The sequence below is a fragment of the Equus asinus genome, chromosome 13 (genome assembly GCF_041296235.1).
Source record: "Equus asinus isolate D_3611 breed Donkey chromosome 13, EquAss-T2T_v2, whole genome shotgun sequence".
Classification (NCBI taxonomy): domain Eukaryota; kingdom Metazoa; phylum Chordata; class Mammalia; order Perissodactyla; family Equidae; genus Equus; species Equus asinus.
The window spans coordinates 29,537,457-29,565,430 of NC_091802.1; the positions used below are offsets into that span (position 1 = coordinate 29,537,457).

At 52.0% G+C, this 27,974-nt stretch overlaps 2 protein-coding genes and 1 long non-coding RNA gene across 14 annotated transcripts in view; 2 read left to right on the forward strand and 1 right to left on the reverse strand.

The window, feature by feature from the left end:
- The window catches only part of RNF43 (ring finger protein 43), a 60,694-nt gene extending 54,735 nt beyond the window's left edge, over window positions 1-5,959 (forward strand). For 8 of the 12 annotated variants that reach the window (XM_070482908.1, XM_070482909.1, XM_070482911.1 and 5 more), the window contains one exon: window positions 226-5,959. In XM_070482908.1, the coding sequence (XP_070339009.1) occupies window positions 226-1,649 (1,424 nt within the window). In that variant the 3' untranslated portion in view covers window positions 1,650-5,959. The remainder of the gene's footprint in view (window positions 1-225) is intronic. The other 4 variants (XM_070482910.1, XM_014826886.3, XM_044744702.2 and 1 more) reach the window with 1 other exon arrangement.
- Window positions 5,459-27,758, reverse strand: LOC123276021 (uncharacterized). The gene is made up of 4 exons (XR_006512254.2): window positions 18,553-27,758; window positions 8,004-8,083; window positions 6,635-6,859; window positions 5,459-5,984 (listed from the first exon to the last, which is right to left on the reverse strand). It is a non-coding gene; the product is annotated as an uncharacterized lncRNA (long non-coding RNA).
- On the forward strand, window positions 6,659-12,491 carry SUPT4H1 (SPT4 homolog, DSIF elongation factor subunit). The gene is made up of 5 exons (XM_014826917.3): window positions 6,659-6,817; window positions 7,385-7,491; window positions 11,238-11,293; window positions 11,576-11,629; window positions 12,077-12,491. Exons 1-5 carry the CDS (start codon window positions 6,659-6,661, stop codon window positions 12,142-12,144), a joined length of 444 nt encoding a protein of 147 aa, XP_014682403.2. The 3' UTR covers window positions 12,145-12,491.
- Window positions 27,759-27,974: the final 216 nt, after the last annotated feature.

Below are 27,974 nucleotides of genomic sequence, written 5' to 3' on the forward strand. Positions count from 1 at the left end.
TGATGGGAGGAGCAGGGTTTGACGTGCACAGTGGAACTGCCAGGGAGACGAACTGACTGGAAGGAGCGAAGGTGTCCTGGGGCAGGCAGGTTAGGAATGTCCTTGGTGCCCTAAACTCTGATTGAACTCTAAGGCTCAGATAGGTACACTACAGCCATACCTTTCTGAATGCACCCTCCATTGGTCTGTGGAGTCAACACCTGTGCTCTTGGTTCTTTCTTCCAGAGGGAGATTCGTTTTCCCAATCCCTGGGACCCTCTCGATCTTACCAGGAACCAGGCCGGAGACTCCACCTTATCCGCCAGCATCCTGGCCATGCCCACTACCACCTCCCTGCTGCCTACCTGTTGGGCCCTTCCCGGAGTGCAGTGGCTCAGCCCCCACGACCTGCTCCCTTCCTACCATCCCAGGAGCCAGGCACGGGCCCTCGGCACCACCGCCTCCCCAGAGCTGCACATCCCCGGGCTCCAGGCGAGCAGCAGCACCTGGCAGTGGCCCAGCACCCCTATGCACAGGGCTGGGGGCTGAGCCGCCTCCGATGCACCTCGCAGCACCCTCCTGCTTGCCCAGCGCCCCCGCGCCGGGCCAGGCCTCATGACAGCAGCGGGTCTGGAGAGAGCTACTGCACAGAACGCAGTGGCTACCTAGCAGATGGGCCAGCCAGTGACTCCAGTTCGGGGCCCTGTCACGGCTCTTCAAGTGACTCAGTGGTCAACTGCACAGACATCAGCCTGCAGGGCATCCACGGCAGCAGTTCTACCTTCCGCAGCTCCTTGAGCAGTGACTTTGACCCCTTGGTATACTGCAGCCCTGAAGGAGAGCCCCGGGGGGAGGAGACTCAGCCTGGTGTGACCTCTCGGCCCCGTTCTTTGGACTCAATGGTGCCCACAGGGGAAACCCAGGTTTCCAGCCACGTTCATTACCACCGCCACCGGCACCACCACTACAAAAAGCGCTTCCAGTGGCATGGCAGGAAGCCTGGCCCAGAAACTGGGGTCCCCCAGTCCAGGCCTGCTGTTCCCCGGACACAGCCCCAGCCAGAGCTGCCTTCTCCTGCTGATCAACCTGCCAGATCCAACCCAGCAGCACCTTCAGGGGAGCTCCCCAACACACAGCGGCTCAGAGCCCTCACAGAGCCAGCCCCGGGCCCAGCTGACACCTCCAGCCCCAGCTCCAGTCCCAGAGGCCTCTTCCACTTGCAGAAATCCAGCCTCCCTGTCCGACACTCACAGAGGAGACGACGAGGGGGTCCCTCAGAGCCCACCCCAGCCTCTCGCCCTCAGGACTTGACTGCACACCCAGCGTGCCATATTTTTCCCCGTTATGGCCCCAGCCTGGCATACCCATGGTCCCCAGAGGCCCATCCATTGATCTTCGGACCTCCAGGCCTGGACAGGAGGCTGCTACCAGAACCCCCAGGCCCCTGTTACCCAAGTTCACAGCCAGTGTGGTTGTGTTTGACTCCACGCCAGCCCCTGGGACCACAGCCACCTGGGGAGGGGCCTTCCGAACGGAGTTCTGGCACCCCAGAGGGCAGGCCATGCCCTTACCCACACTGCCAGGTGCTGTCAGCCCAGCCTGGTGAGTTTTCAGGGGAAGCAGGTGTGGTGGGGAGAGGAAACGAGAGCGGGATATTGCAGAACAGGTAAAGTCAGCCAACAAGGAGTGGGTGGAAGCTGAGAAGGGTACAACAGGGGTGACTTTCAAAATACTGAACAACCGCCATAGCATAGGATGCTGGTAGGAGCACTGTGGCTCTGCCAGGTGTTACTTCTTTAGTTGCCAGATCATAGGGAGGTCTCAGGGGAGGTACTAGTGTGGCTGAGACATCAGAAAGCACTTGGCATGGTTTGGGGCAGCAGCTCACATGGAATTGTTTCAATATTTTAATAATTGGTATAACTTCTTTGTACCAGAAGTGTTCCTTGCCCTTGAAGAGAGTATGGAAGAGAAATAATTACTGATAACCATAACACTAGGCCGTATGAGAAGAGCTGTGTGAATGAGGGGAAAAAAAAAAGTAGAGATCATGGGTGGTTCCCAGCAGCCTTGTGGGTCCGTAGGTTGTCTCCTTTCTCCTGGGGTAAGACAGCAACTCTGTTTCCCTTCTAAGCTCCGTTGTCAATAAGGCTGACCTCATTTCCTTGGGGGCCCAGTGCATCCCTGCTACTATATTACAACCAATGGTGATAATGTAAATCAACTTTAATTTGGTATTTATTTGCTCAAATCTGTCTCCGCCTCTTCCAGAGCCCTCTTCTTCCTACTCTTCCCCATCTTCTCTCATTGTGTAGATGACACAGCTCTTTGCTTATTGCCATCGCTAGGAGGACCACTCCACCCCAAAAGGGGACCCAAAGGTCCAGAAATATAAGAACTCAAGGTCTAGGAATCTTACAGGTTGGACCTGAGAGCTGCTATCATTCATTCATTTCTTCCCTCCTTGTTTCTTTCTGTATTTTAGGCTTGCTCTGTGTTAGGTTCCAGGGTAGGCTCTGAGGACATGGAACTTGTCAACCAGAAGCTCCAGGTTCATGGGGAGACAGGCATGCAAACAGTTACAGTACAGAAAATAATCGTTTCCATAGAGCCATGTAATGTAAGCTTTGGCCACGTATTTGATAATTCCATTTGAACCCTTCATGTGTGTACTTCCAGTGCTGTCAGTGCCAGACTGCCACTTCCCCTCTCTCCCAAACTCAGAACTTGTTTCAATGCCTCCCTTTTACCTGCTCCTCATATCCTATCAATGCCAGCTTCTGTTAACTGTCTCTCTGCTAACTTTTTCATATTCTCCTCCAGTACCAATGGCCCCTGCCCATGTCTTAGGTGCAGCCTAAAGTTTGAGGCGGGAGACTCCTAGCTCTTCCTTTCTGTCTTATAGGGTCATGAAGGCAGGGCACTACACATCCAGCATTATGCCCTATAGAATTGTGCAGCACATTTACCCTGCTCACCTACCCCTCATACAGCTGCCAGGGTCATCTTCTTCAAATGAACTGTCCAGAATCTTCAAATGTTCTGTTTTATTCACAGTAAAGAAAAATACAGACTGGTTTGGCCTTCCAGGCTTTTTAGTACCAGCTAGCCCCTAGCTTCCTTCCCAACCTTACTTTCCATTCTTCCCCTTCCCTTCCTGCCTCATGCTGTAGCCAAACTGGGTAAACACTTCGTGCAGTTCCTGCAGCCCAGAATATTCTGCTGCCTTCCTGTTCCTATAAATCCAATTCTTACCTATTCCTGAGGACCAGCTGATTTATCTTCACTTTCAGGAAGCCCTTCCTGATTGCTCCACTTGGACATGATCTCTCCCCTTCTTCGATTCATCTGACTCCAGTCCTGTCCACTGGCATAACTGCAATTTGCATGCACACCTTCTCTCCTACAAAGTTGTCAGGTCCCTGCTTATTTATTTATTTATTTTTTTGTTTTCTGTTGGGCACATGGTAGTAGGCCAGATTCAAGAGTACTTAATAAATATTTTTTGGATGAATGAATAAATACCAAGTATTGGTAACATACTAGTTGCTATATATATTTCTCTTTATCTAGATTTGTTTTCTCTCCCTTGTGTCCCAACTGGGGCCCCTCTCAGCTTTCAATCTAAATATCCCTCTGGACACATTCCCTGCTCCTCCCTCTCTGTGGTTCCTTCCTAGCCGTACTTTGCTGCAGGTGGAAAAAGCAAGAGGCTGGCCTGACATTCAATGACCTCTTTCCTCCCGTTTCTCTAAATGCAGGCTCAGAGGAGGAGCTTGAGGAGCTGTGTGAACAGGCCGTGTGAGATGTTCAGGCCTAGCTCCAACCAAGAGTGTGCTCCAGATGACTCAGGGCCCTACCTGGCACAGAGTCCTGATCCTGAGAGAAGAAAGGACCTCAGAAAACACCCCTCTCTTTGCTGTACTTCCTGGAACCACTGGAAGAAGAGTGGTGATGGTGGGTGGCAGGAGGTGTTGTTTCCTGCTGCCAGCTCCAGATCTTGTCTGCAGAACACATCTGCAGTGCAGCAAGTCTGTGTCCAGCCAGGCAACCAGCTGCTGCCTGTGTGGACTGGCTCCCTTGAAGGCTGTTTTTTGAGAGCAGAAAGCTAGGAATGGGTAGATAGGTGTTATAATGGTGCTGCTCCTACCCTCAGCCCCAGCAGTCTCCCTCATCCCAAGCCTCATGTTCATACCAGCCAGTGGGTCCAGCTGAATGCATGCATCTCCTTCCTTGGGTGAGTGCTGCACGCCAGCTTTGGCTTCTCCCAGGTAAGGCTGCTGCATCAGCAGCAACCCTGGCTCTTACCATTTTCCTTCTTTCCAAAAGGATCAGGAGCATTGGCGAGCCCTGAGCCCTAAAAAGCAGAGCTCTGCAGCTTCTCCAGGCAATGTCTGCCCTGGTGCATAAGGGAGGATATTTTTTCCCTTCTTGTCCTTAATTGTCTGATTCACTATATTAGGTCAGAGGGGAGGCTTTAGGAAGCCAGGGTGTGGAGTTCTGTCCCCAAGGTGGTACAGCACCTTGAAGAACCTGGGATGAAGCCTCTGATTTCCAAACTCCCTTGTCACTCCAGGAGCCCCAGTTCCTCTAGGGGCTGGCGCTGGTGATAGGGAGAGGGAATAACTCTTCCTTGGAGATCTCCTATCTCAAAGTCTCAAAGTAGGCGGAAAGAAGATTTCTGCTAGACTTCATCTAGGAAGAGGGAGGATGGAATGAAGGTAGAAAAGGTAGAATTAGAGCTGAACAAGGACAACAGGGAATTCTTCTCTGGGAGTTTTCTCTCACAGCAGGACGGGGAACAGGGGGAGAGCAAAGGAAAAGCAAAGTGGGACCCTTGGGGTTAGATGGCCCAGAGGCCCAGCCTCCTAATAGAAGCCATACAGGTCAGGGTAAGCCATGCGAGAGTGGAGTTGCAGCAGGAAGTCTGGCCTGGGCAGCTGGTACCAAGTGGGCAAGGGCTGAGGGGTTTCCTTAGGGTGACATTCACCCCAGGGCAGCTTGACCATTGCTGGCCCCTCTAGCATTATCCCATTTGGAATGTGAATGTGGGAGCAAAGTGGTCATAGGACCCCACCTGGGAATCTTCTTCCCTCAAAGTAAGTGGGGAACTAGCACCTAGGCACCCACATGGGTATTTATATCTGAACCAGACAGAAAGATGCTTGAATCAGGCACTATGTTGAGAAATGTATTTATTTGCTAATATATTTATCCACAAATGAAGTCTGGTCTCGTGTTTTTGTTCTGTCACAACTGTCACTCAGGGTAATGACTTCATCTTCTGCATCGACAGAAATAAATTACATCTGATATCAGAGGCTAAGCTCTGATTTATGAAAAGATAGGGTAGAGTGGTGGGCTTGGCAACAAGAATGGGTTTGTAAGCCCCTAAAAGCATGGTTTAGTGAGATCAGGGGAGGAGAAAACATGGCTGGATTCTCACTGTGGTTCAGTTGTTTTCTACATTATTGCTGTACTCTTTACTTCCCGCTCTAATTTATGATGTTTCAGTGACTTTCTTTGTGGCCCTGGGTAAATATTCTGTGCTTCATTTTTTTCCACCCATAAAATGGGCTTACTTCGCAGTGGTTGCAGAGCTCCACTGAGATAACATAAAGGAAAGTATTCAGTGCCAGAGAACATCCCAACCCCAGTCACAGAGCCCATCTGAACACAGCATGAGACATGCACAAGACAGGCCCGCCTTGAAGCAGCTCAGTCTCAATTAGGCCTGTTTGGGAGGGTGGAACAGCAGGGCCTGAAACTATTTATATCTCAAAGCTTCAGTTCAGATAAACACAAATGACTGTGTTCTGCCTACACGCGGGACCTCGGAGGATCAAGAGAGCCGGTGCCGGGCGTAGGAAGAATTCCGCGGGGCCCGGGGAGGCCTTGCTTTCATCTTCCCAAAGCCCTCCCCGCTCCGCCTCTCCGGGAAAGGGCTGGCAGGGGTAGTGGTGGTCTGCTGCCCAATTCTGAACCAGAGAGCGACATTTAGCTTCCTATAGGGTGAAATTAAAAAAAAAAAAATCAAAAGGACGCAATCTCCTATAGATGTTCTGAAGTAAAGGAGCTGTGTCTAAATGCTAAAAGCTGCACAAAGCGTAAATTATCGGCTGGAACGAGGAAACGTACGTAAAGAGTTTTAAAAAATAATTAAGCAGGCATTTTTCCGCCGTCCGTTCACGGCCGGCATTCCTGCGGACGGCCAATGGAAACCCTATCAAGCCCTCGCCGTCAGGAAGGAGGCGGGGCTGTCCCCGGCTTTCTTTCCGTCTCTGCAGAGATAATCCAGAGGGAGACAGTGGACTCTCTGGCCCCGCGCTTTTACAACGGGCAAAAGAGAATCTCGGCTGTCACCCGGGAGCCTCCCAAAGGGCCCGCGGCCTGGTGCCAGCGGCCTACATCAAATGGCCCGCGCCGCCCGGTTCCGGCCCGCGCCGCGGCACGCTCTCGCGCAGGCGCCACCGCGCCGCCCCTCCCCCACGGGCCCCGCCCACAGGGCCAACGGCCGCGCCGGCCTCGCCCTCGCGCAGGCCCAGGTGGCGGGGGCGCGCGCCGGCCCAGGTGACTCCCGGCCGGCCCCGCCTCCGGGCGGGAGAAACCATCTCCTGAAGCGGGGGGGAGAGGCGGGGCTCGCGGCCTTACACACCGGAAGAGGAAGTCTGAGCACCGGATGTGTCGGGCATTCTGGGTAATTCGCTGTTTACTTCCCGTGAGCGAGGGGGCTGTGGCACAGTCGCTCGTTGTTCTTCCATCGGAGAGGATGGCTCTGGAGACGGTGCCGAAGGACCTGCGGCATCTGCGGGCCTGTCTGCTGTGTTCGCTGGTCAAGGTATCCATCTGGGACGTGGTTTAGTCGCGGTGGGGGACCAAGCTGGGGGAAAGAGGGTAGAACGGGGCTCCGGGATAGTGGAGAGAAAGGTAAGGGCCAGGCCGCCGGGGGTGGCAGGCGATGTGGGGGAGCTGCAGGAGGTCGTTGTTTATGTCGGTAGGAAAGCAGGCAGGTTTGGCAGCCGTGGGCACGGGCGGTCTTACGTGCTTTGGAATCCTCAGCTCTTAGCACAGGGCTGACCCCTTAACAGATGTTCGGTGAACTTCTTTTGGAGCCGAAGTACACCGGGAGTCAGAGGAGGGTGGGAATCTGCAGCTGAGGGAGTAGTCGTAGGGTGCCTGACCCTGAGGAGACTAGGCAAGGGAGTAGGTAAAACGCCGTTGGGAACGAGAGAGGAAGGAGTGTGAGGGTGGCACTCAGGAAGGGGCTTCTGGGAGTGGTGGGTGGGGGACCTGGTGAGATAGAGCGAACGTAGAAAGCCGTCTCCTTGACCAGGTAGAAGTATTGAGAAAGCTCCTGTTTTTGGCCTTGTCCGTGCTCACCTCTCTCCTTTTTTCCCCCTCCCAGACTATAGACCAGTTTGAATATGACGGTTGTGACAATTGTGATGCATACCTTCAGATGAAGGGTAACCGAGAAATGGTATATGATTGCACCAGCTCTTCCTTTGATGGGTAAGCCCCTTTAGATTCTTTCCTTCCTTCTACATTCCCTCCGCCCCCACCCTAACCGACCCACCCTACCCCACCCCACCACGTAAATGTGGGGCAGGCTTTTGAGACCTAATCATAGTTGGTCTCAAAGTTACTTTGAGACACACTAGTCCTATGCTGTCCAGTACAGTAGCCACTACCCACGTGTGGCATTGAGCACCTGAAATGTGGCTGGGTCAAATTGAGATATGCTTTAAACGTAAAATGTACTACCCTGGATCTCAAGGGCTTAGCGCGAAAAAGAATGTAAAATATCTTAATAGTCTTTGTATTAATTATATGCCTAAATGATAATACTTTGGATATATTGATTAAGTGAAATGTATTATTGAAATTAATTTAACCCGTTTGTCTTTACTTTTTTAAACATGGCTGCTAGAAAATTTCAAATGATTTGTGCAGCTTTCGTTATATTTCCACTGGACAGTTTTTCACTGGAATGTTAGCTCATTAATGGTAGGGAGTTTGTTTACCTTGTGCGCCATGATATGGCATAGGGCCTGGAAGGTGGTGGATGCTTAATAAATGTTTGTTGAATGCATGAAGATCCATTCTGAAAATGAAGAAAAAGGAAGGTACGGTAACAGTAAACGATTGCCCCAAAGCTGATGCTTTTAGAGAACTGTAAGAGGACCTATAAGAAAAGTTTTCGCTTGGCAAGATTGTCCAGTGGGGAGAAAGGGAAGTGAGAGAAACATAAGTGGCCAGGTTTCAATTTTCCTTCCTCAAGGTAGGAGCCAGAGGGCAGTGTTCTTTGGGAGTTAAGGAGGTACTAAGTTTCTTTGGGCCTCTAGGCCAATTAAGAGTTTATGCACAAACTGGCCCAAACCGGATACTTGCCAAGGTTCCCTCAAGGTGGGCCAATTCCATACCTTCTTTGATTTCCTTTAAGGAAGAATAAGGGATTGGGCAAAAGAGAGGTTCTCGTGGGACCTTTACTTCCTACATGTTCACGTACAGACTCAGGTAGATACTCCAGTCCCTAGTGCTAGCAAATGAACGAAGGGACTCCCATCTATGGGTGAAGTTCTGTGTTGGCTGCTGTGAGAGATGTCAAGAGTTACACAGTGAGGGGCTGGCCTGGTGGCACAGCAGTTAAGTGCGCACGTTCTGCTCCAGTGGCCTGGGGTTCGCTGGTTCGGATCCAGGGTGCGGACATGGCGCCGCTTGACAAGCCATGCTGTGGTAGGCGTCCCACATATAAAGTAGAGGAAGATGGGCACGGATGTTAGCTCAGGGCCAGTCTTCCTCAGCAAAAAGAGGAGGACTGGCAGTAGTTAGCTCAGGGCTAATCTTCCTCAAAAAAAAAAGTTACACAGTGAGATACTTACTAGTAAGAGAGACACAGTGTAAAGTTTTGCATATTAGAGTTAAAAAAATTGTAAAATGTACATAAATTTACTTTTTTGTGTGTGTGTGAGGAAGATTGGCCCTGAGCTACCATCTATGCTGATCTTCCTCTGTTATGTATGTGAGTTGTGCCTTAGCATGGCTGGTGAGGGGTGTAGGTAGGTGCGCAGGATCCGAACCTGCGAACCAGGGCCACCAGAACAGAACGTGCTGAACTTAACCACTGTGTCATGGGGCCAACCCAAAAATTTACCATTTTTAAGTGTAGAATTCAGTAGTATTAAATATATTCACATTATTGTGCAGCCATCACCACCATCCATCTCCAGAACTTTTGTCGTCTCATTTCCTCTTCCTATCAGCCCCTGGCAGCCACCATTCTACTTTCAATGGATTTGACTACTCTAGATACTTCATATAAATGGAATGATACAATATTTGTCCTTTTGTGACTGGCTCATTTCACTTAGCATAATGTCTTCAAGGTTTATCCATGTTGTAGTGTGTGTCAGAATTTCCTTGTTAAGCTGCATAATCTGTTGTATATATGGACCACATTTTGTTATCCATTATATACTGATGGACAGTTAGGTTGCATAACAGCCACCATTTTGGCTGTTATGAATAATGCTGCTGTGAACGTGGGTTTACAGGTATCTGTTGAGGTCCCACTGTTCACTTGTGGGTATATATCCAGAAGTGGAATTGCTGGATCATTCTATGTTTAATATTTTGAGGAACCACCATACTGTTTTCCATAGTAGCAGTACCACTTTATATTCCTACCAGCAGTGCACAAGGGTTCCAATTTCTCCACATCCTTGCCAACACTTATTTTCTGGTTTTTGATAATAGCCACCCTGTTGGGTGTGAAGTGGTATCTCATTGTGGTTTTCATTTGCATTTCCCTAATGATTAGTGATGTTGAGTGATCTTTTCTTGTGCTTATTGGCTATTTGTATATCTTTGAAGAAATGTCTGTGCAAGTCCTTTGTCCATTTTTTTATCAGGTCGTTTGCTTTTTTGTTGTTGAGTTGTGGGAGTTATTTATATATTCTGGTGCTTATTGGTTTTTGAAGAGTGAGTATATCACAGGCTAAAGGACATCAGAGGAGGGTTAGATGAACTCAGCATATGAATCAGACTCTTAAGGAAAGAAGTACAGGATTTTTGAGGAGGTTGAGGTGAGAGAGGCAGAAAAAGCATTCTAAACAAAGAGATTGACTCAAGCAAGAGCATGGAGTGGGAAAACCAGGGTATGTTTGGAGAATGGTGAGAATTGTTTAGGTTAAGTCATAAGATTGGATAACAGGTGCTGTAAGGCTAGAAAGATAGTGGAGGAGAGAGGAGAATGTGCTTTTGGCCAGGCGAATGGCCGGCATACGTGCCTACCCCAGGTCAGTCTGCTGGGCCAGGGCAAGTATTACCCTACTCACCACCCCTGGAGGTGGGGTCAGTTCACTCAAAGCATATGGCTGAGAATGTGGGATTTGCATGGGAAGAGAGGCTCCCCAAATAAGAATCCAAGATTGCTGCAAGAGGAGAGGGAATGGTTTGAGGAGGCAGTCAGCAAATATCAGTGCCTAGAAGAGTCCTGTCCCAAAAGGCATCAGTAAGAGTTTGAGTGAGTGAGTGAATGACAAAGATAACCCCCAGCTTCTGAAAGCACCTGATGCACACCTGTTAAGTAGCAGGCTTCTAGCCCTTGCGTAGCCTTTCTGTTGCCTGTGCTCTTGGATCACAGCTACGCTGGGAGGGACTCTTAGGATAATGAGAGCTAATGTTTATGTAGCATCTGCTCTGTGCTAGGTGTGTTTCGTGTATTAGATCAGCCTTTGAGTCTTATCCTGATGAAATTCTGAGAGGTCTCCATATGTGTGCCAGACTCTACAGCTCATTAGAGGCAGAGCTTGGCCAAGTCTAACTTATTTCTGGTAGAAGGACCCATTGTTTTGAGTCACCCTCCCCTTGACACTAGACCGAAGCCCCCTAGTGGTTGTGTTGGTTGTAATCAGTAACACTGGCCATCTACCTCTAAAGCTATCCTGTTTGCCAGGGAATCCTTGGGCTAAGGATGTTTTTGAGCCTAGTGAGATAGTCTTTTGGCGGTGGTGACTGATGAGAGGGACGTAAGTGCAAAGGACCTTTGTCAGTACCAGCTTTGAGTCAGCCCCTTCCCAGCATTAGAACTCAGTTTCCCCTGCTTTCTAGTAGAGACTCAAAACTTGGCTTTTGCATATCTTTCCTCTCCCGGCACTCTTGTGCTGGCTGGGAACAGTAAAGAGGGCAGCTCCCGCGGTCTGTCTGTTCTCTAGTAGGGGAGCCTCAGGCTAATTCTGTTTCTTTTCCCTTCCCAGAATCATTGCGATGATGAGTCCAGAGGACAGCTGGGTCTCCAAGTGGCAGCGAGTCAGTAAGTATCTCCCTTTCTCCTTATCCTAGTTGTGTTGTTGTTGCTGTCTCTCGGGTCCAGTGGGGGAGTCTTAAATCAGGGTAAGTGGTTTCAGAGGGAGAAGGATGGGGTTGTAGGAGAGAAAAGGAAAGTGCCTTGTGCTCTGTCATTTAACGCTTGTAGCCAAAGGTAGTGATTGCTCTTCTCTTGGAGTGGGAGCATTTCTTTCATTTTTAGTTTAAGCCTCCATTTTGTCTTTAGTCTTAACTCATTCTTACTGCAATCTCTTTTCTTCTCTCTCAGGTAACTTTAAGCCGGGTGTATATGCCGTGTCAGTCACTGGTCGCCTGCCCCAAGGTAATACTAGTCATAATGATAGTCAGTGTTCATTTATTGTGCCAAGCTCTGTGGAAGTCCTTTATGTGAATTAATGTCAGTTCTCACAACTCTGCGAGGTAAACTAGGCACACACAGGTTAAATAACTTGCCCAAGGTCACCCATCAGGTAAGTGAGGAGCCAGAATTTGAACCCAGGCATTTTGGCTCCAGAACCCTTGCTTTTGATGACTACAATGTGTCTCTTTTTCTTCTCATTCGTACCAAGTCATTACCAGGCACTAACCTGGGTCTTCAGTAGTAAAAAGCTGACCAAGCAGGACTATTGAGCAGTCTAGGAACTCCCGTTTGCTTAGCCCCACCCCTCCACCCCACCCCAGCCAAAGTGGCAGCTGAGGGACCTTTCCTATCCTTCAGAATCCTGGAATCTTCTTCCCTCATGGAGCTGTTTTTTATTTCCTGCCACAGGAATCGTGCGGGAGCTGAAAAGTCGGGGAGTGGCCTACAAATCCAGAGACACAGCTATAAAGACGTAGCAAGATGTATGGCTGCCAGCATCTTTGCTCCCCATCTCCTGCCTCTCCTTATTTTTTGTTGTGGAACTAAATAAGCAGAGCTTCAAATACTTCCCACTCTCCAGTTCTGAGACTCAGCGGACCGTTGAGAGAGCAGTACAGCATGTCCCTGGGCCATTTTACCTTCTTTGGACTACTGGTGGGGGTGGGAGGGGTTTGGATTGGTGGATTAACAGAGACTGAATTGGTTGGGGTGTAGGATGCTGGTTTTCCTACCCACAGCCCAGGGCTGTGCCCTTGTGCATGGGCAGGAGTCTGGGTCAAATGCCAATAAACATGAACCCCTGAAAAGGTTCTTAAGCCCATGAGAGATGCCTCATTTCCTTTTCTCTTAGCTGGGCACAGTAAGAACCGGTAACATAGTGGTTAAGTTTGCACACTCCACTTCAGCGGCCTGGGGTTCACGGGTTTGGATCCTGGGCGTAGACCTATACACTGCCCCTCAAGCCATGCTGTGGCAGCATCTCACGTACGGAATAGAGGAAGATTGGCACAGATGTTAGCTTGGGGACAATCTTCCTTGAGCAAAACGAGGAAGATTGGCAACAGATGTTAGCTCAGGGCCAATCTTCCTCACAAAAAAAAACCCACCCCACAAAAGTTGCTTTGTAAGCACCTTCTCAGAGCAACAGAGGCTCTTTTGCTCCCCATTACTCATCTCTGAGCTCCAGGGTTACAGCCTTTTCAGTGTGCTTCCTTGCGTCTTGTTGGAAGCTCTGCTCTCCTGAGTCTAGGCAACCCCATGGGCCTGGTAGTCCTGGTGTCTGGCGGTTGTAGCCATCTGCCCTCTAGACCCTCAAGGGACCCTCAGCAGGTGTCCCTTGAAATAATAAGGCTTCTTTGTATTCTTTGACCCTTGGCCAGGTTTAATACTTTTTTTCCTTGTCTGTTTTCTTCTTTTTCCTGCTCTTTCTATGCCTTAGGCTAGTCAGTGGCACTCATGACCTCCCTCCCCCATTCACATCCCTCTGTATTCCCCTAAGGAGACCCAGCCTCAGGTGGCTTTTGCGTCTTGGTCTGGCTAGTTTGTACTTCCCCTCCCTTTCTTCTCTGGCCTAGGAGGGACCTTGAGTGATGTCATGTTATTGGCCAACGTGACTTACTTGTTTTAGAGGTAAAAATTTACCATAAATTCTCATTTACTTAAATTTCCACAAAAATCCTGTCAGTATCCCCATGATTTCCCTTTTTTTAAACACATTAGAATCACCTGTAATTTATTATTTTCTTTAGATTGGTGCCTGAGCCGTTGCCAATCTTTTTTTTTTTCCTTCTCCCCAAAGCCCCCCAGTACATAGGTGTGTGTTCTAGTTGCTGGTCCTTCTGGCGCTGCTGTGTGGGATGCCGCCTCAGTGTGGCTTGATGAGCGGTGCCATGTCCACACCCAGGATCCAAACCAGGGAAACCCTGGGCTGCCGAAGCAGAGCGTGAAAACTTAACCACTCCACCACGGGGCCAGCCCCTCCCTGTTTCTTGTTCTCTATCTATAAAACAAGAATGAGTATACTCTGTCTACCTCAGGAATGTTGCAATTATAAAAATGAAGCAATGGGAAAAAAAATTCCGTAACTTAAGTTTTATAAAAGGTAAACTTCGTTTGCTGTCCTTTTATTAGCCGTTCTTCAATATATGTATGTGCACAATCAACCAAAATAGTTGGGGAGGGGCCGGCTCCGTGGCCGAGTGGTTAAGTTCGCACGCTGTGCTGCGGTGGCCCAGGGTTCGGATCCTGGGCGTGGACATGGCACCGCTCGTCAGGCCACGTTGAGGTGGCATCCCACATCCCACAACTAGAAAGACATGCAACTAAGATATGCAACTGTGTTGGGGGGGGGGGGTTTGGGGAGATAAAGCAGAAAAAAAACAAAAAGAAAAAAAAAATAGTGGGGGAAATGCCCAGAACCACCAATGCGGGGTAGCTCTGACTCATTGGCAAAGGTGCCTGCTCTACGGCTTTGTGTCTCTTAGCCACCTGGTGTTGCTAGTGAGTCAGTGTCTCCTTACCTGTGGCCTGGAGTGTGGGGGAACGAGGGAGAGATGCTGACTCTCCCCTGACCCGCTTTCCTCGTCCTCTCATAAGCCCGTGGGAAGGAAGCTGGGACTGGCTCAGGCCGCTCATGTCACCACTCACAGGTCCTCCTCAAACCAGAACCATTTTCTTTGGTGCCTTCAAGCTCTGAGGGAATGGTCTGTTAACCCAAATTCCACCTGAGTTTTTCAAAGGATTTCCCCTGCCCAGCAAACTGAAAGAGCTCCAGGGGTGGTGGTTTCTGTCTGATTTCAATCTGGAAGGAGCCTTGGGAAGCGGCCCCACCAGGCTAGAGCTTAAGTCCTGGAGGGAAGAAGTGGGTTTCAGCAAGAGTGCCTAGGCCATGCAGCCAACACCCAACTTTCACTGGCTTTCTCAAAAAGTCCCTTGGAAATCCCCGCTGCTGTCCTGTGTGTCTGACCCGGACGTGGCTGCTTGGTGAGAATGGAAACAGTTGTGGGGAGGGGAGGCAAGAGGAGCTGTGCACAAATAACCACACTCAGGCTGCCTCAACCCCACACTGAGCTGGGGCCCTAACTGTCAGCCTCGCAGGAAGCGAAAGACATAGGCACTGATGGTTGTGGGGGAGGGGGACCAGTTGCAGTGACCGGATTTCACACAGTTCCAACTGGATTCTGCCTAGAAGCTGCTTCTGAATTTGCTTTCTTGCTTTCTTTGGTCTTTGAACCTGCTTGTGGTGCCACTCAGCAGCCCGGATAGGCAATAAAGTGCTGGATCCCCATCCCTGGCTGGGAGCCCAAAGAAGCTGAAACAGAGACCATTGGTTCTTCAGGGCTCTTTGGGAGTGAGCAGTGCTGTGTGGTAGAAAAGGTTTCAGGAGCTGGTACTGCTGCCCTGCTCTCCGCATGCATGAGGGCTATGCCCTGCCCATTCTGTCTGTCAGAGGTCCAGCCCCATTCTGACTCCTGAGGTCCCATATCTGCCCAGCGTCTTGTTTGTTCCCTTGCTCAGTAGTTTGGCTTCTTTTCTTCAGAAAGGCAAGGCTCCTCCCTAGTTCAACAAGGACAGACTCAGGTCAGACAGATTAGAAACAGTAGTGACCAGGCTGCCTTCCCCTTGCCTGCTTATTGCTCATTCTCCACTCGCCTCTCACCACAGGCTGTGGGGTTAGGGTCTCTCCCCAAAATGGGCTAAGTGGCAGTGCATTGCCGAGTGCAGCCTCCAGCTCAAGGCAGGGTTTGGTAGCTGATAGAACAAGGGTCAGAACATTCTGGTCTTGGAGGGGAGCAGTTTCCCCAAGAGTAACGGGGATGGGCTCTTCAAGTTTGGGATTGAGGCCTCCCCTCTGGGCATGGCCATTACCTTCTTACTCCCAACCTGTCTATAACCTGTTATTCAAGCCCCCTCCCTGCCACCTGATCTCTGTGTGTGTGTGTGTGTTGTGTATACAAGAGACAGGTAGGTAATATTTAAGAACAGACTAATAACATCTTTGTCTGGAAGTCTGGTTCATGTTTATTATCAGTAAACCCTTCATTTAAATAGCATTTTACAGTTGACAAAAGGGCTTTCACATCCATTATCTTATTCAATCCTCACAAAACCCTTGTGTCATAGTTAACTTCCTAGGTAGTAATGAAGAGTTAAAGTGACCTGGTATGATCAAGTGGTGGAGCCTTAGCTCAAGAAATACATTGCCCACACCCAATTTAGTGCTGCTTACTGTTTCCGACATAGTTATCCCCAAACGCAGCAGGTTTGCTCCCTTCACGAACATCCCACAGAACCAGCGTGAGGCCTTAGCTTGTTGTTGCGTGAAAGTTACACGACCCTACACATTGAGCCCCCCTGACCACCATACTCCGACCACCTACATCTCTGGTCCCTAGGTCTAAAATTAGCTAAAGAGAGGGAGGGAGTGTGGGGAAATGGCCCAGGGAAGAGGTCCTCGGGATTTACTCAAGGAACCGTGTGCAGAGCATTGGGAAACTGGTCCAGTCCTTCTCCAACTCCCACCTCGCTGCATCTTCTCTTCCACTCCAGCAGCTCTTAGGTATCTGCCAGTCTGAGCTCCATACTCCCCAAACTCTCCTGCTTTTTTCTACTCACCACATCCCTCCATCTGCAGCCCAATTATGGCACCTTCGTGCTCCACTGGCACACAGACTCGTGTGATAAAAACACGCACATCCAACTAGGGGCCTTGTCCCTGCCTGCCAGCCTTGCTGCCTCCACCACCCATTAGTTGTGACTTTTCCAACTCACTTTACTTCTTTAAAATGAAGTTTGTCCCTTAATAAATGCAGGTGACAAAACTCTTGTGTTAGGTGGCAGGATAGTGGTTATCTGCGAAAGGTGGGGGTGGAAGAAGGCATGAGGGGCTCTTAAGGTGTTGGTTATGTTTGTTTCTTGATCTGGATGCTAGTTACATAGGTCGGTTCACTTTCTGAAAATTTATTGAGTTATACACTCATGATTTGTTCACTTTCCTGTTTGTACATGATATTTCAAATTTAAAAAGCTCACTTAAAGGGGCCAGCCCTGTAGCTGAGTGATTAAGTTTGCACGCTCAGCTTGGTTAGCCTGGGGTTTGCTGGTTCAGATCCTGGGCATAGACCTATGCACCACTCATCAGGCATGCTGTGGCAGCATCCCACATAGAAGAACTAGAATGACCTACAACCAGGGCATACAACTATGTACCAGGGCTTTGGGGAGAAAAAAAAGAGGAAGATTGGCAACAGATGTTAGCTCAGGGCCAATCTTCCTCACCAAAAAAGCATACCTAAAAAAAAACTCACTTAAAGATGCAGTTGGTGGCAGGCCGTGTCTTTAACTTAGGTAAAATTATTTGAGAGCTGTAAACTACTAAGTGTATCTAAGGAATTGTCATTATCCAAAGTTGTCCACCTCTAGATAAATTCTAGGTAAGTGTGGCAAGAATGTCATCCCTCTGGCATGGTTGGGCAATGGATGTTCCAACACGTCTTTCATACATAAATATATCAAAACAAATAGTTTCCTTCAAGTACCATGGCTTTGTATTTTCATCTCTCTTTCTGTTCTCTCACTTTTTATGACATTTTGTTTTTAAATATGTATTTCCTTGCTATTTGGATATGACATTCTGGATGTGATTTAACCTTTACTTGGCTCACAGTCATTGTTATAAACCTCCATTTTTGCATCATCTGGTGAAATGGTTCTGGGACTGATTATTTTTCCACCTCTTGGATTCATGTCAGCCTGTCAGCTGTCACTGCTGCTGCTCATGTGTGGCTGTCCCCCTTCCAGTCTTTTTTGAGCTAGGAGAACAGACAGCCGTGCTGGGTAAAAATTGCTGAAGGGGGGCTGGCCCCGTGGCCGAGTGGTTAAGTTCATATGCTCCGCTGCAGGCGGCCCAGTGTTTTGTTGGTTCGAATCCTGGGCACGGACATGGCACTGCTCATCAAACCATGCTGAGGCAGCGTCCCACATGCCATAACTAGAAGGACCCACAACGAAGAATATACAACTATGTACTGGGGGGCTTTGGGGAGAAAAAGGAAAAAAATAAAATCTTTAAAAAAAAAATTGCTGAAGGGTGAGCCGGTAAGGCTTAGACTGAAGAAGAAAGCACATGACTGCCTGCCTGGGCCTTGGGTCTCAGAGGCCTTCACCAGTGGGAGGGTGAGGTCCAGAGTGTTGGGCTGTAGAAAGAGTGAAGGCAGATCACACAGAGAATGTGAGCACTGGGAGAGTCGTGGCTTAGGCTAGGCCCTCACTTTAGGGGTGAGAAGACTGAGCCCCAGAGACAGTGGTCAGAAGTCCAGAGGGTGTCACTGCTACTTCGTATGTCCTACACTGCTTGGCTCAGCGCCTTTTGCCTACAGATTGCTGTGTTTCTCTTTGCTGTAAGATTGCAGGAAGCAGGAACTGAGTGCGGAGAAAAGAGCTCAGTGCTGCTGGCACCAGGATGCCAGATCCTTTGAGAAATATGATGGAAAACATCTCCCCTCTAGATCTCCGCTCTCCTATTCTCAACACTCGCCCCAGAGTTGGGGGCAGGCATTCTGGGGTCATGGACAGAGGACTTGAAGCCCAAACTTTCCTTGGGGGATCCACCCCACAGCGGAGGGAGGCCTGGGCATGTAAGAAGTCAGATAGCAGGCCCATTTCAAGAACTCCTGTGCGCCTCCTGACTGTGCACTCTCCCTCCTCCAAACTGAACTCTTGTGCTACAGAGAGAACTTGAGGGAAGGTAAGGAACAGCTTCAGGCACCAGGGTGGGGGAACCCAGCTTCTCTCCAGAATGGAGTCTTCATTCCTTCTTCCCCAAACCCAGCAACTGCCACCCTTTCAACCCCTCCCCCCCCCCCCCCCCCCATCGCGGAAAATACCTGGAAGGAAGTGAGTGCTCTGGGGCCACTAGCCGGAAGAGGGGTTTAACTGTCACCTTGTCTCTGGGGGCTTGAGTAGCAGAGGGCAGAGGGGTACATGCAAATCCATGCTTGGTAGAGAGAAAGAACTCCACGAAGAGGGTGGCAGCCAGCGCCCAGCGTTCTTCCTGGGCTTGTGGTCCCAGCAGGGGCTGGGGAGGCCTGAGGGAGTGATCACAGGCCCTGGGAGAAGCCAGCAGCTGCCCCCACCCTGTGCAGGCAGCTCCAGCACTGGCACTTTCTCTGGGCAGCTGAGTAGACTCACTTCCTCAGCCCTGCACCCCAGGGGAGCAGGGAGATGGGGGCGGGGTCTGGAGCCCAGTAGAACCAGGCAGGAAGATAAGGGGATGGAGGAGGTTGAGGTTGGCACTTCATGTCCCTGGTGAATGAGCCCAAGGAGAGTGTGTCTATTCTGCTTCTGCAGCAGGAGGGGCTGAGCTTAGATTGGAAGGACCCCTCTGGCCCCCGCACCTCCCCTCCCTCATTATAGACACCAGAGGCCAGAATTGAGAACCACATGGTGTCCTTGCAAAGAGATCTTTAACAGCAACTGGGAGGCAAGAATATGAATGAGAAGCAGCCCTGGGCCAGCGCTTCTACGATAATAATATATTAGTATGGCATTTACCAGATTCAAAACTGGCCACCTCTATCATTGCATTTGACCCTCAATACTGTCCTATGAGGCATTATTCCCCTTTCATAGATGAAAAAACTGAGTTTCAGTTATGTTATTTGCCCAAGGTCAGTGGCCAGGCAAGCCTGCACTGGTGTTTTAGTCCTATGGCCTCCCTTTCATTTGGCCCTCCCTTTTGTTCTGCCCCGGCCTGTGGGGATCTAGGGCCCATAACCAGGCAGGAGTGAGGGGGTCCTCCTTGTCTTCCTTTTGCTCCCTTGAGTCCCAGCCTGCAGGTGGGGCTCTTGAGGGTGTGGGTCTACTGACCTCAGCACCACGTCTTTGGGGATGAAGGCCCCAACACCTCCCTGGGCTCACTCACCCTTGACCCTTCCTGGAGGGCTTGTGCCCCTGCTCGTCCCCCACACCCATTTTGCCTCAGGCCTCTCACCTCCTCCCTCCACCCCACCTCCAGCCACAGCCCCATGACGTGGCTGCCTGCACCCCATTGGCTGGCCTGGGAACATTTGCCCTTATTTGGCCAGGCCGGCTCCAGGCCGGGCCTCCACCCCCAGCCCAGCCCCCGCAGGCCTGTCTCTCTCACTTCATCTTTTTGAGGTTTGGCTCTGGGGCCCTGGCGGGCGTCGCTTCAAAAGCACTTTCTGGTTGAGTCACTTTTTAACGGCTCCAGTGCTGTGAGCTGCTGCTGCTGCTGCTTCTGCTGTGGCTGCTGGGGGACCCTGGCCTGCGTGGCCAGCCCTCCCCCACCTGACTGCCTACTAGGCTCTGAGGGAAGGGGCTGGGTGGCCATTCGCTGTGGGAGAGATTCTGCAGACCACTTGGTCACCTGTTAGACCCCTCTGCCCCCTCACCCACAAGCCTGGAGGCAGGAAGTCTGCCTTGAGTTCCCCCCACTGCTTTTTCCAACCCGCTTCTCTGGGTTTGTGAGCCTGCATCTCCACCATCTGTTGAGTATCCCCTCTGAAGTCTGCCAGGCCTGGTCCTTTTGGGAGCACTTTGAATAGTGTCTCTTAGGGGGACAGAAACGAAATGCAGACTGTTGGCCGATTTTCAGGAAGGTGAAACTTAACCTCGCGAGTTTCCGGTTCCTCATCTCTGAGATGGGGACACCATCGTTTACATCACGGGGTCAGCATGATGATCAAATGAGACTCAGATTGAATGTGTTATATAAAGTTCTCTAGATGCCTCAGCTGCTGCCCTTCCCCCCAGCTCCGTGGAGGTGAATGAAGAAACAGCCCAGAAGAGCTCACAGGGCCGTCCTCACAGAGCGCTCTGTTCTTTCCACCCTTCACCTTCCACTTTTCCAGGAGTCGCTGGGATGTGAGGAATCCTGTGGAGGGCAGGATGCTTGCAGGAGGAAATAGACCAAGGGGTTCCCCCCCCCCCCCCCCCCGCCCCCAGCCCTTTGCCCCTCCTTTCTAGCCAAGATAAGGGGAGGATTCTGCTCAGGATCTTTTCCCAGCCACCTGCCTTCTCTGAGCTATGGGTGCTCTGCCCTTGAGCCAGCTGGGGAAGTCCATGGGTTGTCTAGTGGCTGGGCTGGTCTTGGAACACAGGGCTTGCTACTTCCTCCTCCAATATCCCTGGGGCCCCTGGCTCTTGGGGACTTCCTAGAGTATAAACAGGTCCTCTGGTCAACCTCCTCTTCAATTTTGTAGATGAAGAAACAAAGGCTGGGGTTTGGGGGACAGATTCAGTGACTGGTCTAAAGTTACACTGCAGATAGCCACAGCAGAGTGGGGGTGGGGCAGGCAGACCAGACCTCTAGTCTCCTGCCTCCTAGTTTTGCCCTCTGCTTGGTGGTCCTGATGTTGGGAGTAAGGAGTCAGGCTGATGAGGGATCGCCAGCTCTCGGGACACACACACACAGTTTATTTGTAGCAGTTTAAACTGGGGCAGGAGTAACTCTGCAAGTGAAGCCAGGCACCTGTGTGTGGAAGGAGCCAGGAGGAGCTTTCTTTCATTTCCCTGCTTGTGTCCCTAGGAGATCCTAGTGGAGGACGCTTCTGGTTTCACGGCCACTCCCACAGCAGTGGTCAAGGTGGCCTTCCTCACACCCACACCTCTTTTCCTACCCAGACCACCCTGCCTCTTCCCAGAGGCTGTGGACCAAACCCTGAACTTGGCCCTAACTTGCTTTGTGACCTCAGGCTGCCTTCTGCCTCTCCCTGGGTTTGCAGCACAGTTTCCTGACTCAGGCCAGCTTGCTGCCCGACCTTGCTGCTTAAAAGGCCTTGGATACTATGATCCAGAGAGCTGAGCCAGAAGCCCATCCCAGAGCAGAGCTGGCCTCCCGGGGGCACTGCAGCTGCCCCTGGCGATAGTAGAGCAGGAGAGCATGAAGCTAAACCTGGAGGGTGTCTGGACCGTGCAGGCAGGGCTGAGGGAGAGCCTACCCACCCTCCTCATCTGAGGCTCTCAGCACTCCTGGTGCTCCCCAAGGTTCTGAGATGAGTCAGGGACTGTCCTGGGTGCTGAGATGACCTCTGCAGGGCATAGGGCTGTCCTAGGTTCAAGAGGCTCTTCCTTATCTCAGCACCTGCTTCCCTTGGCGGCTCCTCCAAGAAGGGCGGTGAAAGGTTCCAACATTTGAGACTATTGACTCCAAATGTCTTTAGCCCCATTTTGCAATACTGGGGGCTCAGTTTCCCTCCTTTGTGGGCAGGCCTGCCCCCAACTCTGGCTCCCCTGAGGGCGGGCCTGCTGTGCCTTCTGACTTCCTGTTTGCGAGTGGTTAGGTCCTGTGGCTTCTCTCTTGTTGTCTCTTCACAAGACAGGTTATCTGGGCTGCCATCTCCGCCTGCCTGCCGAGTAAGGGCCCCAGGCCCCTGCAGCTGGAGAGCAGGCTTAGTTTTCTTCTCAGCCTTCATGTGCCACCTTTGTCATTTCTCCCACTCTAGGCTTGCTCTCCTTGCAGGTGTTAGGTCTTCAAAAGACCATTTTCTCCTGTTTCTCCTCTTTGTCTGGTCAGCTTCTACCCTCTCTATCTCCTCTCCTTCCATGCCCTCTTCCATCTGTATTCACTTCCTCCAGGAAGCCTTCTCTGATGGGTGCCCTGTGACTCTGAGGTTGCACTCCAGCATCCATCAGTCCAGCCCCCTGGGCCCCTCACCCCCACCCAGGACTAATTTGCCCTTGTTGCTATAATTTTGTAAGATGTAGGGATGTGTGGAGGTGTTACGTGTGTTCTACTTCACTCCTTAGATTCAGTGCTCGCTCAAGTAGGAGCCAGCGTCCCCATCAGACCTGAAGCTCTGGACCTGCTTTAGGGACCACTGCTCACTCACACCGACACAGAAAACTCTCAGACCCTGCATATCTGTGTCTCGCCTATCAGATTGGGAGTCCCTGAAGCTGGTTCCTGTGTCCTTTTCTCCTCAGGCTCACATTTATCTGCCCATAGCCTCAGCTTGGCGCGTGAAGATGCCTGTCCCAACGGTCAGTGAGGCTGGGGTGGAAGTAAGGGATAGTGAGCCTGGGATCTCCCAGGATCCCGCCCAGACTCCAGTGGCCTCAGCCGTCTCACCAATTTGTCTTGATGCAGCTGCCCCATCCCTACGCCTTCTAATTTTGGTCCCTACTCTTTCTCCCCTTTTGCTACCTCTGAGCAGGAATCTGATCCCTGGACTAAGAATGTCAGAACTGGAAAGGACCATGGAGGACATTTTATAGCAGAGTCCAAGTGAGCCAAGGCTGCCCAGTGAGTGCCTGGCTGAGCCTGGACTTACCACCAAGGGGCAGAGTTTGAAGAATCCACTTGAACTCCTGTCTCCTCCACAAAGAGAGGCCTCCTCTCTCAGCCACCTCCTCTCTCGGCCATTGACCATCATCCAGGGTTTAATTTCTCTCATCACGAGGAACTCAGGCAGCAGGCAGCTTTGGGGGCAGGAGTGCAAGTCACGCCTCTCTCACAGAGGTGGCTGTGTTCTCAAGCCGTCCTCAGCTCACTCTCATCACCCTCCCAAGCACTGGCCTCACATTCCAGAGTGAGCTTTCCTAGGCGTTTGCAGGGAGAAGGCAGGTGTGTCCAGGAGTGTGCAGCAGGGCTTCCTCAGGTGTGTTTGTGGGCCTGAGCTGGGGTGTCACCTACTGTGTGTCTGTGTGGCTCTGGGCCTGCTGTACCTCTCTAGAAAGGAGACTGTGAATCTTTTGGGCTCTTTTGACCCTGCGTGTGTGCGTGTGTGTGTGTGTGCGTGCGTTCAGGCACCCACTGCTCTTCCCTCAGTCACCTGCCAGTCAGTCACACAGGCCACACACGTGGGTTGTGCCAGCCTGGAGCAGGGCTTCCAGTCCAGCACTCCTGATCTACTTACCTGGGTGGTTCTTATTGTCTCTGCATCCTCACCCCAGGCCTGGCCCCTTCCTCATCCTTGATTGTGTCTCTGGCCTTGTTCTGTTTCTTCTGGTTTGAGACCCAGCAGAGCTGGGAGTCATCGCTGGGCTGGGGGAGAAGTCCAGGTACAGGGACCCTGAGCCCCACCAGTTCCATCCCTCTTCAACCCCAGCCTCAGAGTGGGAACCAGCAAAAAGCCCAGCCCCTCCAGAAGCCTCCTGACCCTAGAAGCTCTGTGGACACAGAGGCTAGACCTCAGACTCTCTCCTTGAGGAAAAAAAATCAGTGGTGGTCTTTGGCCTTGGGTATTGAGGGCATACAAAGGAAAAGTAGCCTCTGTTGTCACAGGGCAGCAGGCATCAGGGACACCCCCACCCTGCTCACGACAAGAGAGGGGCTGGGTTAGAAACTGTTGAGGGATGAATGTGTCCCTCAGAAGGAACCTCAGGTCTGACTTGCCACAGGTCACATGCTGAAGGAGTCTATGGCAGAGCTGGGCCCCAAAGCCGGGCCTCCTGGCTCCCAGTCTGTGAGATTCCTTTGCTGGGACAAAGCACATCTGAGGTGATGATTCTTGGGGCACTCTAAGCAGAAGGTGGGGAGGCAAGATGCTCTTGGAAGAGGGGCCCTGAAGGGTGGGGGTCCAGGAACCCAGGTTACTGCACAACTTTGATATTCTTATCCTCTTATCGCCTGGGGCAGCCACTTCCCCTCCACCCAGGTCTGCAGCAGCGGTGGTCTGTTAAAGGAGTACTGTCCCATTTCTGGGCAGCTCACTCTCCTCACCGCTGTCTCTTCAGACATTAGGCACTGAAGGGCCCTGTTCCCCCTTTCTTTGTCCCATTTAGGGGCCAACTTTCCAGGTTGAGGGCTGCCCTTCCTCAAGGAAAAGATGTGAGGCAATCTCCCTCTTTGCTGCCCTCTTCCATGCCAACCCTCTTCTGGGCCTGAATCGGAGAGTTCCCTGAAGTCTTTGTGGACCTGACCCTGAGTGGGGGACCCAGAGGAGAGGCCTATGGCCTTCTGGGAAGGAGTCACTGGGTGAGTGTCATCCACTCCTCCTCCCCCTCCCCCAATCTATTCCTTTGGATTCCAGAGCCAAGCCCACTGACAGGCTTGGAGAACCTTGAGGAAAATGTGTGGCCCGGATCCAGCTCACCCTCGCCCCCAGCCCAGACCCACGCCTTGTTCCCCTCCCCCAGCCAGGGGCCCTGGGATGGGCAGCTTCCTGCCTTCCCCATGGGGAAAGCGGGGGTGGCATGCAGGTGGGCGGGCCCCTTGCCCACATCCGGTGGCTGCCAGAAGCTCCCCTGGAACATCTTTCCCTCCATTCCTCCAAGCCCAATGGCACCCATACCCTGCCTTAGACCCTGGTCCTTACCACTGTTCTGCCCTGCCCTCCCATCCCTACAGGCCCTGAGGGAATCATGAACACCCAGTCTAGCATCAAGAGGCCCACCTGGCCTGTGTGACCCCCATACTGTGCTGAGGGCACAGGCCTGGTCTCCTTCAGGCTGGGGCTGTGGGAGGGGTGGCTTTGTGGGGTGCCGAGGGCAACTGCCTACATGGAGGGTATTGAGATGTGCTGGCCCGGACCCCCCCTTATGCATCTCTACCTTCATGGCCCCTCTGGGCGGCACATATAGAGGAACCATGGCTTGGTCAGAAAGCCACTGCTGTCCGGAAAGGAAGGGAGTTTGCTGGGCTGGGGTCCGTGGGGGTGGGGCTCAGAGAAAAAGTCCTTTTCTTGTCCTGGAATTCAGGACTTCGTGTTTTGGGCACTCACTGAAGGTCTTGAGAGGGAGTCCTTGCCTCCCGGAGTCACTCTGTGCCCTGAGTCAGTCTCAGACACTTGAATCATCCCCTGGAGCTGGTGCCATGGGGGAAGGGCAGGCCCGGGGTCCCGGAAGCCACCTGCCCAGGGTGTGTGAGATGGTCTCTTCAGCCCCCCTCCCGCCAATACCCAGCCTCGTCTCTGGTTTCCTGTCAGTCTGTCCTCCCCTGGGAGGGGAGGGGCGCTAATCTCCGCTGTGGTGTGGGGGCGGGCTCCAAGACCGTTGGGCGCCCTGAGATCTGGCCCACGTGGCCTCGGGGTTATAAGCCCTGCCCGCCCTGAAGGGAACCCCACTTGGGAGCCTGGAGCGCAGGACTTGCTCCCTTCAGCCCTGCAGCATCAGGTAAGGGTCCGAACTTTCACTTCAGCCACAACCGGGCTCCTCGACTCTGGGCCTCAAGGGGCACTGAGGGGTTGGGGTTTCGGGCCCTGGGTGGAGAAGCTTTCGGGGGGGCTTCAGGGGCTTGGGTGCCAAGGCTTACTAGCAAAGCTCTAGGCAAAAAGGTGCAATAACGCTCAGATCTACTGGCCTTCATAGTGGCACAACTCTTCAAAATCCTGGGCCTTGACTTCTCTCTAGACGAGGAAGGTAAAATGGCTCCTGGCCCCCAGATGAAGAAAGAGGGGTTCAAGGTTTCAAGGGACAAGGGCCAGAGAGTAGGGTGGGAACGGCAGAGGGTGGGCAGAGGCTGAAAAGTGGGATGTGGTGTCAGTGAGAGGCACTAAGTGTCTCCCTCCGCCCAATATGGCTACCATCTCCGTTGCAATAGCCTTGGGCGCCTGCCTGGGGAGTTCCCAGGCAGCGAAGGAGTCAGGGCCTTGGGCTGGTGAGGAGGTTGGGGACTGAGGCCTTGGCGGAAGGAGGCTGTGCCTGCCTCAGGTGGACTCTAGAGGGCAGGTATTGGGGCTGGGAGGGGTCACTCAGGGGGTCAGAACTGGGGACTGAGGTGAGGCCTCCAGAATAGCCATGGTCTCTACCTGAGTGTCCTGAAAGTGGGGGGATGGGGTGGAGCCCTAGGGGGAAGGGAAGAGGGAACCAAAGAGGAAGTGGGGGGAGGGAGGTAGAGGAGGCAAGTCTGGCGCCATGCTGAGTCACCGCCCACAGGGCCCAGGGCGGGCCCTTTCGGGGCTACGGAGCAGGGTGTTGGGGTCTTGGGAAGCCACGGGGAGGGCTGAGGGGCTCTTGAAGCAGGAGTCAGGAGGAGGAGCGGGCGGCCTGAAGAGTACCTGCAGACGGACAGACAGACAGTGCAGTCACCCATAAAGTAGAAAGCACTACTAACAGCACTGGAGGGTGTAGTGTTTCCTACTTTATGGATGAGTGTACTGTGGGCTTCGGAGACCACGCCGCCGCCGCCCGCCACCGTCTTCCTCCACACTCAGGACCGTGTGTGACAGGTGAGCCCCTCAGGCACCCTCCCCACCCCACTCGGACCCCTGAAAGGCCTTCACTGCCCCCTGTGGTGCTGTCCCTCCTGGTTCCAGCCAACCAGGGAAATGCCACATCAGCTCCTCCGCTGCCTTGAGGCCTGGGAGGGCTGGACATTTGGACCTGACGCAGCTGTGGAGAGGCCCCGGCGCCGGGGCCCAGCCTCGAATGGACAGATGCCAGGACAAAGAAGAGGCGGGAAAGGAGGGTAGATGGAAGGGAATGGGGGGGGTGCCAGGGACCCCAACACTAATAAAGAATGGACTCTGCTTCTCTTTTGTCTGAGATTCTGTTGCTGGGATTGGGAGGCTGAATGGGTTCAGCAGGCACATTGGTGGCGTGGGTGCACAGAGGGACTGGGAGGGAGAATCACTCTCACTCTCCTGAGAGATATGGGTTTGGCCCTGCCTTTGAGGCCAGAAGAGGGCTCTGGGCCTGGCCAGGCCGCAGCTGCCAAGGAAGGATGCCTGGGGTGAGGACCTCCCTGCAAAAGGAGGAAAGGGGGCAGGACATGGAGGGGCAGGGTCACGAGAGCCCTCCCACCTTTTACTTGAGCTCCGGCTCTGCCCTCCACTTACTTTCCACACCCCCAAACTGAAGGCTGCCTACCACCAGTCCTAATCTAAGAAAGTCTAGAGGGTTGTTGGTAGTATAAGAAGTGGACACACACCCACTACGGCCCCCACACAAAGCATCTTCTACATAGACAAGGGCACAGATACTCCTATACAAAGCACATACTTTGTCATGCGTGTGCATTTACGTACAGGGTCCCTGTACACATATGCTATCAACACACGTGTACAGTGACAGACACATGTGACATGGCTGGCATGTCACACAATGATATACACACACTCAGGACACATACATATTCAATGGTACACACACGTGCAATGATACAAACACATATGATACGTGTCACGCGTAGAAGAGAATACAAATACGCACATAGTGACATTCACATAATAGACACATTGGTTCCATACACATACAAATATAGTGACTCACTCATACATGGTGATAAATATACAATAGGTACATGGTGCTATCTCTACATCTAGATATCTAGATATAAATGAAACCATGTCATTGTATGGCATTACACACATTTACATGACTGTATGATAGTGTGTCGTTACATATT

Coding starts and splice junctions, on each gene's coding strand:
- SUPT4H1 (XM_014826917.3), top strand. CDS start 6,659: ATGTGTCGGGCATTCTGGGTAATTCGCTGTTTACTTCCCGTGAGCGAG. Junction 6,818..7,384: donor TGCTGTGTTCGCTGGTCAAG/GTATCCATCTGG, acceptor TCCCCCTCCCAG/ACTATAGACCAGTTTGAATA. Junction 11,294..11,575: donor CTCCAAGTGGCAGCGAGTCA/GTAAGTATCTCC, acceptor CTTCTCTCTCAG/GTAACTTTAAGCCGGGTGTA.